Source organism: Dipodomys spectabilis, unplaced genomic scaffold (assembly GCF_019054845.1).
Source record: "Dipodomys spectabilis isolate Male_0828 unplaced genomic scaffold, ASM1905484v1 ptg000034l, whole genome shotgun sequence".
Classification (NCBI taxonomy): domain Eukaryota; kingdom Metazoa; phylum Chordata; class Mammalia; order Rodentia; family Heteromyidae; genus Dipodomys; species Dipodomys spectabilis.
The window spans coordinates 8,643,676-8,660,507 of NW_024870711.1; the positions used below are offsets into that span (position 1 = coordinate 8,643,676).

Sequence of the window (16,832 nt, forward strand, 5' to 3'; positions counted from 1 at the left end):
CTGGGGCTGAGCAAGCTGGGCTGCATCGCAGGTGATCCTAGGACTTGGCATGGGGGGGGGGGGGGGCTAGCCTAGGACCTGAAGGGACATGTACATGTGTGGGTTTGAGAGAGACACTGGAAAGGCCGTGTATCCACTCCAGATGCAGGTTCTTTGCCAGAATTCTTAGTCTGGGGGCTAGCTCCAGCCGTCAGGACTCACGCTGGGTTCTCTTAGTCCATGCCCATCAGTAGGCTCAGGAGACGGAATGCCTGGTTGGGCTCTGGCTTGACCCAGGTGGATGCCCACGCAGGATGCCCAGTGGGACACCGCGCTTAGGGGTTGAGCAGTGCTACATTTCACTCATGGTGTCCTTGGAGCTCTGCTGGTAACCAGGATGTCACCAGGATCCCTGGTGGAGCATGGAGCCTGTAGCTGCCCCCTCTCAACCGGACACTGGGATTATTGCATCCGGCTCAGCTCTGCCCTGGAGCTGGGGGCAGTGGGCTCCCAGCCCTTCCCCCACTCCCCACCCAGCCACGCCTTCCTGGTTCCTCTCAGTCCTCAAGCACCTTGGGAGCCCAAGAGAACTTTGCAGGACACCATGTGACCCCATCTAGATACACACAATCACCATCAGAAGTCAGATGCCCAAAAGAAAATGGAACACGCCCGCTTGTCTACCCACTCAGAAGCACTCCAGTGACCTCGCGGGGCCTCGCGGGACCTCACTGCCGGGGTGCCTGGCCTGAAAGGGAACAGGAGAAGGCAGGAAAAGGATGTTCTCCCTAGAACATCCTTGTAAGCTTTTTAGGGGCTGCAAGACCCCGACAGTCTCAGGGGACCATGACCCCCTCGGAACTGAAGTAACAAAACCGTGTACACATGCCATGCCGAAGAACTCACTGAGTCCTCAAGTCCCAACAGCACATTCGGCGGGAAGTCCCTGAAGTTTTCACTGGTAAAGAAACAGAAGCTCAGAAAGGGAGAGTGGCTTGCCCCAAGATTCCTGTTAATTTGTGGTTGTGTGTGAGAGCATGGAGTAGCCCAGGCCCTGCGCGTCTGCTGTGTGGTCCCGGTTGACACGCACCAGGAGGGGCAGGAAGGAGCCTGTTTCCAGGGAGAATGGACCGCAGAGGGGAAAGTGCAGTCTGGTCCAATCCAGTTATACGCAGCTGGTACCCGGGGGCAGACGACTGGAATAAAGCCTCTCCAGTGGAAGGCCATAGTAGGCAGCAGTGTGGGTGGGTGGGTGAAGGTGTCCAGAACACTGCCCAAGCCCAAGGTGACTCGGGCGTGGGCACCATGCTGCTCGCTGCCCTTTTTGGGATGCTATGGGCACTGGCTGATGGGTGAGCAACCCAAGACCTCTTGGCTACGGCCCTCCATTGAAACCCATGTCCAGGGACCCTCTGGGGTATCAGACTCCCCTCCCCTCAGTTTCTCTCCTGTTCTCCTTGCTTGAGGGATCTCCTCTGGGAGTTAGCTTTTAAGGGCCTAGCATCATAGGACAGGGCTTCCTGGTGACCGAGGGGACAGGGGCAGCAGCTGTGGTTTCCTATCGATGGACAGGCGGTGGTGTGAACGGACAGAGACCATCCACGTGGAAGAAGAAGTAGCCCCTCGTCAGGAGGATGTGGTGCCCTGTACCAGCCTCTACTATTACAGCCGCCTCGGCTGGAGGCTGGACCTGCCTTGGAGTAGCGGATCGGGGCTCACCAGGCCCCCGGCGGCTGGGCTCTGTACCATCTACAAGTGAGTGAGGCTCAGTCTGCTGAGCAGGAAAGGAAAGGAGTGATGGCCGGACATCCTGAGTCAGGGAGGGCCTGGCATGAGCAGGCACTAGGGAAGTAGGTCTTGGGTGGTTTGGGGAAGGGTGGAGACTGAGGGATGGGGTGGGAGGCGGAAAGGGCATCATGGTGGGCAGAGCAAGCAGAGGTACAACGTTTGCGGCCTTCAGCAGCATTCTGATCGTGCAGGTGGAGAGATGAGGGTCAGGAGGGGGCGTGATGTGGTAGATGGTCAGAAACAGGCAGAAAGTCCCAGACCTTTCCTCGTGATGGGACGGGGCTGGAACTTTATGTCTTCTTGCTTTGCTCCTTGCTTGGGGGATGCAGGCCCCCCGAAACCCGGCCTGTCACACGGAACCGTACAGTGAGGGTTTGCTGCCCAGGCTGGGGAGGCACCCACTGCACTGAGGGTAGGCACCCCGTCTAGGGGAGCCCACGTGGGGTGGAGGGGAGGTGGCTGTCCTCTCTGCTCACCGTCTGGGCGTGCCCCATTCTCTCCTCCACCCACCACAGCCGTTGCTGAAGCCAGGAATGACAGCCACTGCTTTGCCACACGGCAGTGCCAGCCTCTGGCAGACTCCACGAACGCTTCGGCGGGAAGCCTGGGGGAGTGCTGTGCCCATTCCTGGGGTCGCAGCTGGTGGGACGGGGGTTCCCAGGCCTGCCTCCGCTGTTCCAGCCCGCGCCTTCCAGGTGGGTCTGCGGATCTCAGCCACAAGACAGGCCTGTGTTGACCCTCCCAACTCTGACTTTTCTGCAGGGCCCTGCCTGTGCCACACCGGCTGTCAGGGGCCTGCGATCTTTCCTCCTCCTCTCCCCTAGCCCTCTGTCCCTGCGCTCGGAGGCTCACGCGTGGTCTCCCTCCCAGGCAACAGCTCCTCCGCAGCCCTCCTGCAGCCCCTTGCCGGGGCTGTGGGCCAGCTCCGGAGCCAGCACCAGCATCCCTTGGCCACCTGTGCCACCTGGTCCGGTTTCCACTATCGCACTTTTGATGGGCGTCATTACCACTTCCTGGGCCGCTGCACCTACCTGCTGGCGGGCGCTGTGGATTCCTCCTGGATGGTGCACCTCAGGCCTGGGAGCCACTGCCCCCAGCCTGAGTCCTGTCAGCTGGTGAGGGAGGGCGATGAGATCCTCGGAGGGCTGGACACACAGACAGTAGCGTCTCACCTCATCCTTGGCTCACCTCTCCAGGTCCAGGTGACGATGGGTTCAGATGAGGTGCTGGTCCAGGCTGGAAACGTCTCTGTGAACGGGCAGCTCGTACCCAGTGGGGAACCACGGCTGCTCCACGGTGAGGGCTAGTCCCTCCTCTGGGACAACCTACTCTCCCCCTTGGGTCTGAAGGGTAGCTGCTGCCCCCTCTTGCTGTCAGGAGGGCTTTGGAACCAAGGATCCAGGAGGATGTGGACCTGGTCTTCCGATCCCCGCCCCTCCAAGGGTGACTCAGAAAAGTTCCTCTGCCTAACCTCCTCAGTTTCCCTTCCTGCCCCAGGGCAGTGTTACTGTAGTTGGGACAGAATGAGTGTATGCGTTTGCATACACATATTGGGTGTGTATATGGAGCATGTGTATGGTGTGTGTGTGTGGTGAGTGTGGTGTATGGGGCTGTGTGGTGTGTATAGACATTGGGTATGTATATGGAATGTATATATGCTTTGTGTGGCACATATGTGATACGTGTATATGGTGTGGCATGTGTTCATGTATGATATGTGTATTATGTGTATATGGACTGGGTATGTGTGTATCCTTGTGGTGGTATGTGTTTATGTATGTGTGGTGTGTATGGGTGTATATAGTGCACATTTGATGCATATATATGACAGCTATGGTAGGTTTATGTTGTATATGTGGGGTGCGTATGGGGGTGTATATGTGTGTGTGGGTGCTGTGTGTTTTGTAGTTTGTCCTCACCGGAGTGTCCACATGAGAACACAGAGCTGTGAGGATTCCCTCCCTCCCCTCCCCTCCCCTGGACAGTGGGGACCCCCGCAGTGGGGGGTGGGAATGTGGCTATGGGAGGCTGGGGGTGACTTCTTCTTCCCAGGGCTCAGCCTGCAGTGGCAGGGAGACTGGCTGGTGCTGTCCGGAGGCCTAGGGGTTGTTGTGCGGCTGGACAGGTCCAGTTCCATCTCCATCTCTGTGGACTCTGAACTCTGGGGACAAACGCAGGGCCTCTGTGGGCTCTACAATGGCCGGCCTGAGGGTAGGTGGCATGCAGCCTGGTGACGTGTTGGGAGGAAGGGGAGACAGGACTCCAGGTCCAGCACCTGCCTCGTCCTTCCTCAGATGACTTTTGGGAGCCTAGTGGGGGCCTGGCCATGCTAGCTGCCACCTTTGGGAATTCCTGGAGGGTTCCTGGCTCTGAGGTAAGACCCCTGTCCTGGGCCCCCCACCCCAGGGGAGGTCCCCAAGGGTAGAGGGGGCAGGCCCCAGGTCCCTTAGGAAACTTGGTGTCAGATGCCACCCACATCCCAGCTACTTGCTGTAAATAATCTCACACACACACACACACACACACACACACACACACACAGGTCACTGACCAGCTTTGGCCCTTTAGCCAGTTGTCTAGCTCCTGCCTGTGACTCTGACTCCTCTGTCCACCCTGTCCCCCGAAGCTGGCCGATTGCTTGCCTTAGTGACTCGGGAGGATGTCAGCTAGTGGACATGATGGTGGGGCCTTGAAGCAACTAGGGTCGCCATCACCTTCCTGATGTCCCTTATCACTGCCTCCTGCTCTGGCTCCATGGGTCCCCAGCCTGAGTGTCCGGACGCAGTGGAGGTGGCCCAGGGATGTGCGGGCCCTCTGGGGGGCACAGAGGCAGGCATGGAAGTTGGCCGGCTGCAGGCCGAAGCCCAGGATGTATGCCACCAGCTGCTGGAGGCTCCATTCCAGCAATGCCATGCACAGGTAGGGGGGGAGGGGCGGGTAGTGACGCGCCCCAGAGAGAGAGGGGCCCATGGGTGACCTGGGCAGAATCAGCCAAGCCATCGCCTCCCTGTCCTGGGTGTTGTCTTTGGACACCAAGTGGGAACAGAGTGGCATCTCTGTGTATTCTAAGCATTCTCTGGCTCGTTCTGTTTGATTCTAAGTCAGGGTGTGAAGGAAGTTAGGGGTGGGAGGTGCTGCTGGTGACAAAGGCGTTTGCTGGCTGAGGGCTTCCTTCTTGGCAGGTTTCCCCGGATGAGTACCACGAGGCCTGCCTCTTCTCCTACTGTGCCGGAGCCACAGCGGGCGGTGACCGAGAGAGCCGGCGCTCGGCTGTGTGCGACACCTTTGCCAACTATGCCCAGGCCTGTGCCAGACAGCGTATCTACCTGCACTGGAGGACGCCTGGCTTCTGCGGTACAGCACAGCCCGCCCTGCCCTGCCCAAGGCTCTGACCCAGGGACCTGGCAGGTCCTCGTTTCCCCAGGGCACTGCCACCCGAGTGCTCGCCCAGCTGCTTCCCACAGCCTCTGCTCCTCAAGAGTCTCACCGGCCCTTCCTGTACCCACAGAACGCCTGTGCCCAGGAGGCCAGCTCTACTCGGACTGCGTCTCACCCTGCCCACCCAGCTGCTCCGCCGTGGGCCCGGGCGAGGAGGAGTCCTGCGGGGAAGAATGTGTGAGTGGCTGTGTGTGCCCTCCTGGCCTCTTCTGGGACGGTGCCCTCTGCGTGCCCGCTGCCCGCTGCCCTTGCTACCACCGGCGCCAGCGCTACGCCCCCGGGGACGTCGTACACCAGCTCTGCAACCCATGGTGGGTCCTCTGGCTTGCTGGGGTCAAAGCCAACCGGCTTCCCCTGACCCCGACCCTATGCTGTCTCCAAACCTGCATCCCCCAAATTGGCATCTTACTCCAAGGCCTCCTTCACACTGACCTGTGTGTGGCGTATGACCTCTCTTGGTATGATTAATAGCCCCGTTTAAATACCTGGCCAGCTGCCCTCTCACCCCTTCAGGGAAGGGAGGGGTGTGGGGGAGGAGAACCAGGGTGTGCAGGATCATTCTCCCCCTCTCACCCCACTCAACCTTTGGCTCCAGTTAAGGGCAGATGTCACAACACACTGTCCCTTCCCATGTGTCCACAGTGTCTGCCAGGAGGGCCGCTGGCACTGTACCCAGGCTCTGTGCCTTGCCGAGTGTGCCGTAGGTGGTGATGGACATTACTTCACCTTCGATGGGCGGAGCTTCTCCTTCCGCAGCGGCCCAGGCTGCCGCTACAGCCTAGTGCAGGTGGGCAGAGGGTAAACTCTGAGAAGGGGGTGTGGCCTCACCAGGATCCCGGGATAACTGAGGACACAGGGTCCTGCAGGGAAGCCCAGCGAGAGCATGCCACATATGTGGCATCTCTGCCGGCTCCACCCCTGCAGAGGTGGCAGCCTAGAACTAAACCCACCTCACAGTCTCAGGCCACGTCCACAACACAGCCCCGGGGAGAGAAGCCCCCCTCCCCACTGCCACATCAGCCCTCCCCCACAAAGTCGGAGCACTGCCCAAATTCTACAGCCCCTGCCCACATGCACACTCAGGCTTACGTACACAGACACATGTGTGCACACACCTGCATGCACACACCTCCACACACAAACTTGCCTGCACACATACACACACATCATCATATACACCAACTCTTACTTCGCAGTCTGGCTGGCTGGAAGGTGCTGGGTGGGCGCTGCCTTCCGGTGAGGCTGAAGGGGCTTGTGGGGCCCCGAGGGTCTGCCCCATCCCTGCTTCCTCTGTGTCCCCCAGGACTCTGTGCAAGGCCAGCTGCGGATCGTGCTGGAGCACGGGGCCTGTGACTCTGGGAGCTGCCTCCACGCCCTCTCTGTCTCCCTGGGTGACACTCACATCCAGCTCAGGGACTCAGGTAGCCTCAGCCCCTCCTCCTTGGGGTGCTGACCAGGCCTAGTGTCCCCCTTTCTTTGCCCTATAGACTCTACGCCTCCCCTCATGCTCCTTCACGCGTTGGGGCCCAACAACACTTCCTCCCCCCCCCCCCCCCCGACTCCAGCAGCTCAAGTCACTCACTGCCAGCACCCTGGCCCTCCCCTCTCTGGGGACAGATACACCATCCCGAGGTCATTCTCCAAGCCATCTTCTGCTCCCATACGGGGGGGGAAACACCCATCCTACACTCATGAGGGTCTGAAAGCAGGAGCAGCCAGGCCAGCTCCTCCCGGCCACTGTCCCTTCAACGCGCCCATGTCTGACACAGCTGCTGGGGCTCTGCCCCGTTCCAGCCATGGAGGCCATGCAAAGGATATGCAAAATTGGGCGATGATAAGCGGGCAGGATGTTTTTGGAATGGGCAGGTCTCAAGTGGTATAGGTGCCCACTTGGGGGGACACTCCAGCGGTCCCCACAGCCAACCCTAAAACAAGCTCCCTTCCAAGTCCTTGCTCCTGGTAGCCTCATCACTGCCACCCCCCCATAATTCCCTCTGTTCCATCTAGGTGCCGTGCTGGTGGATGGGCAAGATGTCCACTTGCCCTGGTCTGGTGCTGGGGGTGTCCGGGCCTCCCACGCCTCCTCCGCCTTCCTGCAGCTACGCTGGCCTGGAGCTCGGGTCCTCTGGGGAGTAGCCAGCCCTGCTGTCTACATCACCCTCCATCCCCGCCACGCCCACCGGGTGTGCTAGGCGGCAGGTCAGGGGCGGGGTGTGCCTGTGGGGGGCCATGGATTTAACCTCCCTCATGTCCTCCTTGGCCTAGGTGCTGGGGCTGTGTGGCACCTTCACCTGGAACCAGCAAGATGACTTCCTGACGCCCGCTGGGGACATGGAGACCAGCATCCCCGCCTTTGCTAGCAAGTTCCAAGTGTCCGGTGATGGAAGCTGCCCCTCCACGGACAGTACCCTGCTTGCTCCTTACAACACCCACCCGCAGCACCTCCCACAAGCGGAGGCGGCCTGTGCCATCCTACACGGCCCAGCCTTCCAGGTAGCCAGCTCGTCCCGTCCCGCACCTGTTGAGAACAAGGGACCAGATCCAGGGCCAAGCTGCCAGCCACAGGAAGGCAGCCACAGGGAACCCAAGAGGAAGGGCTGACCCTTTTCCTCTCTGCCCAGGAGTGCCATGGGCTGGTAGACAGGGAGCCGTTCCGGCTGCGCTGCCTGGTGGCTGTGTGGGGCTGCGCCCCTGGCCGGGAATGCCTGTGCACCGTGCTGTCCGCCTACGCGCACCGCTGTGCCCAAGAGGGGGCCCGGCTGCGTTGGAGGAACCAGACTCTGTGCCGTGAGTCCCTTCCCCTTCCCCTCCCCCAGCCTCCTTCTAGAAGGAGTGGGAGTAGGCGGGCCCTCTGATCTTGGGGAACTGGATGGCTGCTTCTCCTAGAAGACACGCGCGCTTGTGTGTCTCTTGTGTCCAGCTGTCGTGTGTCCCGGTGGCCAGGAGTACCGGGAGTGTGGCCCCACGTGCGGTAACCACTGCGGGGAGCCAGAGGATTGTGAGGAGCTGGGTGGCTGTGTGGCAGGCTGTAACTGCCCCCCGGGGCTTCTGTGGGACCCTGAGGGCCAGTGTGTGCCTCCCAACTTATGCTCCTGCCAGCTTGGAGCACGCCGCTATGCCTCTGGCAGTGTCACCGTGAGGGACTGCAACCACTGGTGAGGGCGGCAGGGGGGGGAGGGGAGGGAGGGTGGTGAGGGAGTGGGTGGGCTGTGCTTGCCACACTGACAGGCCCTCTCCAAGATGGAGCCCGGCCGGGTCCCGGAGCTTGGTCGAGTTCTGTCTCTATTGAGTTTTACCCTCTTGACGATAAAGCAGTGAAGTGAGAAATGGAAGAATTGTTCCCACTTGGCAGATGAGGAAACTGAGGCTCAGGTAACCTCAACGGCTTGTGGCTGAGAAGCAGAGGCAGGTTTAGGCCTGAGGAGGCAGGGCCAGATCTCTGAGAAGGAGCACTTGGGAGCTGGGCAGGAAAAGTTGATCTGGTTTCTATTCCATACGAGCAGATCGGCCTACCTGGGGGTTCATGGAATATGGATTCCTAGGATGGCTGCTTCCGGGGTGAGCCAGAGGCCTGGAGTTTGTGTCCCTGCTGGGCCTTCCTCTCACTCCCTGTCTCCCACCCCCTGGCAGCATCTGTCAGGAAAGAGGCCTCTGGAATTGCACAGCTCACCACTGCCCCCCACTGCAGACAGTCTTCTGTCCCCAGGAGCTCATCTATGCTCCCGGTGCCTGCCTCCTTACCTGCGACAGCCCCAGTGCCAACCAGAGCTGCCCAGCTGGCAGCACGGACGGCTGTGTCTGCCCCCCGGGCACTGTGCTACTGGTAAGTCCAGGAAGAGGCAACGAGGAGGCCTTTCCTGTATCAGTGCGCTTCCCGTCCCCATAGCGGCTCTCAAACCATGTCCCGATCCTCTGCCCAGGCTGAGCGCTGTGTGCCTCCGGAGCTCTGTCCCTGCCGGCACAGTGGGCAGTGGTACCCGCCTAATGCCACCATCCAGGAGGACTGCAACACTTGGTATGCCCCATCCCTGTGACCTGTTACCTTCTGACCTTGGGACCCTTGATTCCCCAGATATCATGCCTGCCCACCCGCCACTAGGTACCCAGGTGCTAGAAGAGGTTGAGATGGGGGTCTCCAGACTGGCTTGGATCCTAGGGACCCTCGAGGATCCCCCCGTGCCAGAGTTAGCTCTGTTCTCAATAACTGTCCCCGTCCCTTGCCCACAGCGGGTGCCAGGGTCGGCAGTGGCATTGCACAGGCCATCGGTGCAGCGGACGGTGCCAGGCCTCGGGTGCCCCCCACTATGTGACGTTTGATGGGTTGGCCTTCACCTTCCCGGGGGCCTGTGAGTACCTGCTGCTGCGAGAGGTCAGCGGCCATTTCAGCGTCTCCGCCCAGAACCTGCCCTGCGGGACCAGTGGCCTCACCTGTACCAAGTCCCTGGTTGTCCGTGTGGAGAACACTGCCGTGCACCTGCTCAGAGGTGGCTGTGGCAATGCCGGGGCGGGGGGCATTGCCAGTGGGCAAGGGGCACCGCTGTGTGGCTGGAGCCCGGATTCTCCGAGCTGGCTCCCCATTAGCCCAGTTGTCCTCAGTGTGGTGGGCTTGGCAGGAATCATCATTCTGGAAGCCTCCAAGCAATCAAAGCTTAGAGAAGCCTCATGACTTGCCCAAAGTCACGGAGGTAGAGAAGTTGGGAGGGAAGGCTGACTGTGCCCCCACAAGAACCTAGAAGAGTCGTGGCTGCGGGCAGGGGCTGACTTCCTCTCCTCTTCCACAGGCAGGGCAGTGATGGTGAATGGGGTGAGCGTCAGACTCCCCAAGGTCTACACAGGCCCAGGGCTGAGCTTGCGCCACGCCGGCCTCTTCCTGCTGCTGACCACGCGCCTGGGCCTCACCCTGCTCTGGGATGGAGGTCAGAGCTGCCCTCATGCACTGCACCAGCAAGGCAGGGCCTCTTCCCAACCCCGGCCAATGCCTGCTCCAGCCCAGAGGTCAGGCCCGCCTCCTGACTTCCCCCACAGGGCAGATTTCCAGTGTGGCAGCCAGACCGCTAGTGCCCTCCCCAGTGCTCCTCACACCCAGTACCTTCCCCGGGTCTCAGCCAGGACAAATGACCCAGAGTTTCCAAATTGTGTTTTTATGGTTCTGTTTTCCTTCATTATGAAAGCAATACCAGCTCACCCAAGAAACACAGAGAAAACACCAAGTTTTAGGAAGAAGAAATGAAAATAGATCTCCTAACATCCTACCACCCAAACACAAGCAGTTGGCATCTTGGAAGTGTAACTGTTAGTGAGAATTTGAGAGAAACCAAAATAACTGTATGGACTTGGTACTGTGCAGCTGGGCTGCCCGGGGCTTCTGGCTAGCTCTGTGTGTGTGTGTGGCATGAGTGTGTGTGTGGTATGTATCTGTATGTGTGTGTGGTGTGTGGGTATGTGTGCGATATGTGAGTGTATGAGGTATGTGTGTGGTATGTGTATGAGGTATGAGTGTGTGTGGTATGTGAGTGTGTGAGGTATGTGTGGTTTGTGTGTGTGTGGTGTATGAGTATGTGTGTGGTATGTGAGTGTGTGAGGTATGTGTGTGAATGAGTGTGTGTGGTATGTGTGTGGTTTGTGTGTGTGTGGTGTATGAGTATGTGTGTGGTATATGAGTGTGTGAGGTATGTGTGTGCATGAGTGTGGAGTGTGTGTGGTTTGTGTGTATGGGTATATGTGTGGTGAATGTACCAATGTGAATGGTATGTGTGTGAATGAGTGTGTATGGTATGTGTGTAGTATATGTGGGTGTGGTATGAGTGTGATGTGTGTGAGCGTGTGGTATATGTGTGTGTTGTATGTGAGTGTGTGTGTGTGTGTGTGTGTGTGAGAGAGAGAGAGAGAGAGAGAGAGAGAGAGGTATTCTCATATTTGTTTCCCAGCCAGAATCTGGCCTGACAGAAGATTCCTGGCTCCCCAAAAGCAGTTTATTTGTTTAGTACCAGTCCTGGGACTTGAACTTGGGATCTGGGTGATGTCACTTAGCTTTTTTCCTCAAACCTGATGCTCTGCTACTTGCACCACACCTCCACTTCCAGCTTTTTGCTGGTTAATTGGAGATAAGAGTCTCATGGACTTCCCTGTCTGGGCTGGCTTTGAACCCTGATCCTGAGATTTCAGACTCCTGAGTAGTTAGGATTGCAAGCGTGAGCCACTGGGATTCCGCTCCCAAAGAAGTTTCCTTAGGGAAGCAGGCTTCTAGTTTATCCCCCCAAATATTGGTCTCTTCATTTGATACCGAAAGTTACCCCTCTCCCCAAAGGAGCCAATACCCCCTGTTGGGTGGGGGTGTCTGCAAAGGATGGTGTTATGCCCCTGGACTTTCCCTCAACCCCCACTCTGGCTGAGGGCCAGTGGAATATTTTTATTGTTGTTGGTCGTGGAGCTTGAACTCTGGGCCTGGGCGCTGTCCCTCAGCTCTTCAGCTCAAGGCGAGTACTCTACCACATGAGCCACAGCACCACTTCTGGTTTTCTGGTGGTTTATTGGAGATAAGAGTCTCCTGGTCTTTCCTGCCTGGCTGGTTTTGAACTGTGATCCTCAGATCTCAGCCTCCTGAGTAGCTAGGATGACAGGTGTGAGCCACCGCACCCTGCTAGCGGAGTAACTTTTCTAATGATGTCACTAGGCACCCGAGTACTGATACAGCTGAGCCCCCGCTTCCGTGGCCGCGTGGCCGGGCTGTGTGGAGACTTCGACGGCGATGCCAGTAACGACCTGCGGAGCCGCCAGGGAGCCCTGGAGCCCGTGGCGGAGCTGGCTGCCCATTCCTGGCGCCTCAACCCCCTCTGCCCAGAGCCAGGAGACCTACCGCACCCCTGCACCGTGAGCACGGGTGGGAGGAAGGGAGGTGGGAGCCCTCCCCAGAGCAGAGGGCTGGGGTGGTGTCCAGGACACACCTCCCGCCTCCCGCCGCAGGTGAACGGCCAGCGAGCGCCCTGGGCCCGGGCCCGCTGTGGAGCGATGCTGCACCCACTCTTTGCCCCTTGTCACGCCGAGGTGTCCCCGCAGCAGTACTACGAGTGGTGTGTGTACGATGCCTGCAGGTGAGGAGGACCCGCCAAGGGCGTGGACGGGGGCGCACCGAGGGCAGAGAGGGCCCCTGGGCTCACTGCTCCCCCTCGCAGCTGTGACTCTGGCGGTGACTGTGAGTGCCTGTGCTCGGCCATCGCCACCTATGCTGACGAGTGTGCCCGGCATGGATGCCATGTGCGCTGGCGCAGCCAGGAGCTCTGCCGTGAGTGTGCCTCCTGGGATTTTTGTCAGTCGTGGGGCTTGAACTCTGGGCCTGGGCGCTGTCCCTCAGCTCTTCAGCTCAAGGCGAGCGCTCTACCACGTGAGCCACAGTGCCACTTCCAGTTTTCTGGTGGTTCATTGGAGATCAGAGTCTTACGGACTTTCCTGCCTGGGCTGGCTTTGAACCGTGATCCTCAGATCTCAGCCTCCTGAGTAGCTAGGATGGCAGGCGTGAGCCACCAGTGCCCAGCTGTGAGTGCACCTCTTGAAAGGTGCCTGTCCTGTCCCGCCAGCCATTTAGTTACTCAGCTCCCGGGGCTGTGGCCCTGCAGTCTGGTGTCCTCAGGCCTCAGTGAGCCATGGTTCTCTCTCTCCTGTCCGTTTAGCCCTGCAGTGTGAAGGGGGACAGGTGTACGAAGCCTGTGGTCCCACGTGTCCCCCCACCTGCCACAACCTCCGTCCAGAGCCTGGATGGCACTGCCAAGCTGTGGCCTGTGTGGAGGGCTGCTTCTGTCCCGAGGGGACGCTGCTGCACGGTAGGTAGTCAGGTGGGCAGAGGGTCAAGGACACAGGCTGGGGAGAGGCCGCGGGGCCGGGGCGGTGGGCCGGGGCGGCGCAGGTGCACATTCCTCTCTGTGCTGTGCCTTCAGGAGGCGCCTGCGTGGAGCCGGCCGCCTGTCCCTGCGCGTGGGGGGACAGCTTCTTCCCGCCGGGCGCTGTGCTACACAAGGACTGCGGGAACTGGTAAGTGGGGGTGCCTGGGGGCAGCTTAGGCCCCCCCCCCCGGACTGGCCTAGCCCAGCTTGTGGCTGACTCCCGGCCCCTGTGCTCAGCACGTGTCGGGAGAGTCAGTGGCACTGTGAGGAAGACAGTGCCACCTGTGAAGAGCCGGTGCCCAGCTGCGCCGAGGGAGAGGTGCCGTGCCAGGAGAGTGGCCACTGTGTGCCCCTCGAGTGGCTTTGTGACAACCAGGACGACTGTGGCGATGGGTCGGATGAGGAGGGTGCGTGCCTTCGCCCCGGGGGTGGCTTCCCGGGCAGCTGCTTCCATTGCCAGGAGCTATGGGAGGATGCGCTGATTCTTCTGAGCCCGGGGGATTCTCTGCAACCCTCTGACACTGGAGCACCCGGCCTCTGCCCTCCTGTCTTGTGCCAGGCTGCGCCACACCAGGCTGTGGGGAGGGACAAATGTCCTGCCACTCCGGCCACTGCCTGCCCCTGGCCCTGCTCTGCGATGGACAGGATGACTGTGGAGATGGCACCGATGAGCAAGGCTGCCCGTGCCCCTCCGGCTCCCCGGCCTGTGCTGACGGGCGCTGCCTGCCCCTGGCCCTGCTGTGTGACGGTCATGCGGATTGTCCAGACGCCGCGGATGAGGAGTCCTGTCTGGGTGAGCTGTCTCGACCCTACACTAGTCCCCAGGGCGCCTTTCCCACAAGGCCCAGCTCCTGGTGGAGCCTGCCCTCCCCCCCCCCCCCCCCCCCGCTCCTCTTTGGCAAGTTGGCACCTGCACCCTAAACTGAAAGCAGGGGCAGTATCCGGGGACTACCTCCTCTCTCCGACCGCAGGCCGGGTAAACTGTGCCCCGGGGCAGGTGTCCTGCATTGATGGAGGTTGCATAGACGCCCTCCGGTTGTGTGATGGCGTCTGGGACTGCCCGGATGGAGCGGATGAGGGGCCTGGGCACTGCCTCCTGCCCTCTCTGCCCACGCCTCCTGCAGATACCGTGCCCAGCCCCTCCACTTCAAGTCCCTGGGGCAGTGCCAGTCCTGGTGAGTCTCCTCGAGGAGATGGGGGTGCGGAAGCTGAAGGGCTGAGGGTCTGCCAGGAGGGACAGGAGGGAACGTCTCAGAGGGAACGGCCACACTCTGGGGCTGCAGATGCTACAATCGGGAGTTGAAGGTATTTGAGAGGGATTCAGGGACCAGACTTAATTTCTTGGCATTCAAGGCCTCCTTCTGAGAGGGAATCTAACGGAAATTTTTGGACAAGAAGGCTTTCAGAAAACCAACAGTCCAAGCCTGGCACTGGTGGCTCAGGCCTGTAATCCTAGCTACCCTGGAGGCTGAGATCTGAGGATTGTGGTTCAAAGCCAGCCCAGGCAGAAAACTTCATGAGACTCTAATCTCCAATCAACTACCTAAAACCCAAAAGTGGTGCTGTGGTTCAAAGTGGTAGAGTGCTAGCCTTGAGCAAAAAAGCTCAGGGATAGTGCCCAGGCCCTGAGTTTGAGCTCCATGTCTGACAAAACAAAGCAAAACAAAACCCCAACAGCCCACTTCAAGAGGGCTCGGACTCCAGGAGCATGGGCTTCTGGGGCGGAAGAGGGTCTCCTGAGATGTAGGGATGAGCCAGGCCGGCGGGACCTGTCTGCTCCCGCCAAGAGCCAGCACAGGTGCCCGTTGCAGCGCCCCCCTGCGGCCCCTTGGAGTTCCGGTGCGGCAGCGGCGAATGTGCCCCACGGGGCTGGCAGTGTGACCAGGAGGAGGACTGCGAAGATGGCAGCGATGAGCTGGGCTGCCGGGAGCCCTGTGCTCCGCCCCACGTGCCCTGTGCCCACGGCCCCCACTGCGTGTCCCCGGAGCAGCTGTGCGACGGCCTGGCACAGTGCCCCAACGGCTGGGACGAGCACCCAGACACCTGTGGTGAGTGCGGCAGCCCCCGCCCTGGGCGGCTCCGCGTGCCGGGCACGTCGCTCCCCGAGCACCACCGCCTTGGCCCCTGGGCCGCTCGGACAGGGACCCAGGGCTGAGGACCTCAGAGACCAAGTGACCCTTGAGCTCCTTTGATCTTCTCTCATGAAGCTTTAAAATAACATTTTTCTTTTGCGCTTCCCTGCAGGCCCAGGAGAGAGGGGGAAGGGGCAAAATGTAGTCTCTGCTCACGGGTGGAGGGCGATTCCGAGGGCATGGAGAGGGGTCTGTGTGCAGAGCCTTCTCACCTACCCCCCCCCATCAGAGCAGAACCCTGCAAGTCAGTCCTTCAGGCCCTGGCCGCCTCTCTGGAGAGGAGGCCCACAGGCCCCAAACTCAGGGCCTTCCCCTCCAGAACCCCTAGAAAAGGGGCGGATCCCGTGCCTCATGCCTGCCTTCCTCCTCCAGTGCCTGCCTTCCTCTCCTGGCCGGCAAGGTGTGAGCACTGCAGACATTTCTCAACCTATCCACAGGCTCTACCCAGCTGCCCCCATGCCAAGGGCTCCTCCCCTGTCGTTCGGCTCCCTGGCTGTGCCTGAGTCCCGAGCAACACTGTGATGGGACCGCTGAGTGTCCCCAGGGCGAAGATGAGCTGGGCTGTGGTATGAACACTTTGCAGGGGGAAGAGGAGGGCGGAGGGGAGCAGTTGCTGGCCTGGGCTAGGAGCTGGCTCTCATTCCTCACTCGCTGTATTCTCCTTTCTTTCCCAGACAAGCTGTCAGCCCCACAAGGCCCCAACGAGACCGGGACACCGTGCCCAGAATACGCATGCCCGAATGGCACCTGCGTTGGTTTCCAGCTGGTGAGGGTGGGGACCCGGGGTGGGGATGGCAGGGGCGTTGTGCACCCGTGGGGCAGGAGCCGAGCTGTCCTCTCTGCAGGTGTGTGACGGGCGTGCGGACTGTGAGTTGGCGGGTGAAGCAGAGCTCTCCCCAGAAGAGCAGGGCTGTGGGGCCTGGGGTTCCTGGAGCCCGTGGGAACCGTGCAGCCACACCTGTGGGCCTGGAGTGCAGAGCCGGAGCCGCCAGTGCTCCCCAGTCCACCTCCCAGCCCTGCAGCTCTGCCAGGGGCCCAGGCAGGAGTCTCAGGCCTGCTTCACCGAGGCCTGCCCAGGTGAGGGGCTGTGGCACACGCAGGGTGGGGGAGAGGAGGGGAGGGGAAGGCCCCAGGCCTCCCGCTCTGCTCACGGCCCCTGTGCTGGCAGTGGACGGCCGATGGAGCTCCTGGTCTCCCTGGTCCCTGTGCTCTGAGCCGTGTGGGGGCACCATGCTGCGGCACCGCCAGTGCCACCCGCCCCAGAACGGGGGCCGGGCCTGCGGCCTGCTGCCTGGCGACCCCCACAGCGCCCACCAGACCCGTGAGTGGAAGGGAGCCGGTCGGGGTGGTGGAGGGATTGCCACCAGACCCTGGGGGCGCGGGGAAGAAATGGCCGATCTGCCAGTGGGACACTGACCTCTGACCTTGGGTCCGGCCTGTTCTCAGAGCCCTGCCCCCTGGAGGGCTGTCCCAATGCCACCTGCTCTGGGGGGCTGGTGTTCTGGCGCTGTGCCCCTTGCCCTTTGACCTGCGAGGACATCTCTGGCCAGGCCACGTGCTCGCCTGACAGGCCGTGTAGCAGCCCAGGTAAAGGGGGCTCTGGGCACAGGGGCTGTGG

General features: G+C 60.7%; 1 protein-coding gene across 1 annotated transcript in view; it reads left to right on the forward strand.

The window, feature by feature from the left end:
- The first annotated feature begins 1,284 nt into the window (after positions 1-1,284).
- The window catches only part of LOC122105986 (SCO-spondin-like), a 53,246-nt gene continuing 37,698 nt past the window's right edge, over positions 1,285-16,832 (forward strand). The window contains exons 1-34 of the mRNA XM_042677298.1: positions 1,285-1,331; positions 1,552-1,734; positions 2,097-2,179; positions 2,283-2,462; positions 2,638-2,882; positions 2,964-3,063; positions 3,820-3,978; positions 4,062-4,141; positions 4,534-4,686; positions 4,950-5,121; positions 5,276-5,516; positions 5,848-5,992; positions 6,509-6,626; positions 7,213-7,388; positions 7,471-7,698; positions 7,827-7,992; positions 8,126-8,360; positions 8,836-9,028; positions 9,126-9,220; positions 9,433-9,689; positions 9,987-10,121; positions 11,879-12,075; positions 12,169-12,296; positions 12,378-12,487; positions 12,873-13,022; positions 13,137-13,230; positions 13,320-13,489; positions 13,642-13,875; positions 14,054-14,257; positions 14,894-15,130; positions 15,889-15,980; positions 16,060-16,291; positions 16,383-16,535; positions 16,661-16,801. Of these exons, the coding sequence (XP_042533232.1) occupies positions 1,285-1,331; positions 1,552-1,734; positions 2,097-2,179; positions 2,283-2,462; positions 2,638-2,882; positions 2,964-3,063; positions 3,820-3,978; positions 4,062-4,141; positions 4,534-4,686; positions 4,950-5,121; positions 5,276-5,516; positions 5,848-5,992; positions 6,509-6,626; positions 7,213-7,388; positions 7,471-7,698; positions 7,827-7,992; positions 8,126-8,360; positions 8,836-9,028; positions 9,126-9,220; positions 9,433-9,689; positions 9,987-10,121; positions 11,879-12,075; positions 12,169-12,296; positions 12,378-12,487; positions 12,873-13,022; positions 13,137-13,230; positions 13,320-13,489; positions 13,642-13,875; positions 14,054-14,257; positions 14,894-15,130; positions 15,889-15,980; positions 16,060-16,291; positions 16,383-16,535; positions 16,661-16,801 (5,533 nt within the window). The remainder of the gene's footprint in view (positions 1,332-1,551; positions 1,735-2,096; positions 2,180-2,282; positions 2,463-2,637; positions 2,883-2,963; positions 3,064-3,819; positions 3,979-4,061; positions 4,142-4,533; positions 4,687-4,949; positions 5,122-5,275; positions 5,517-5,847; positions 5,993-6,508; positions 6,627-7,212; positions 7,389-7,470; positions 7,699-7,826; positions 7,993-8,125; positions 8,361-8,835; positions 9,029-9,125; positions 9,221-9,432; positions 9,690-9,986; positions 10,122-11,878; positions 12,076-12,168; positions 12,297-12,377; positions 12,488-12,872; positions 13,023-13,136; positions 13,231-13,319; positions 13,490-13,641; positions 13,876-14,053; positions 14,258-14,893; positions 15,131-15,888; positions 15,981-16,059; positions 16,292-16,382; positions 16,536-16,660; positions 16,802-16,832) is intronic.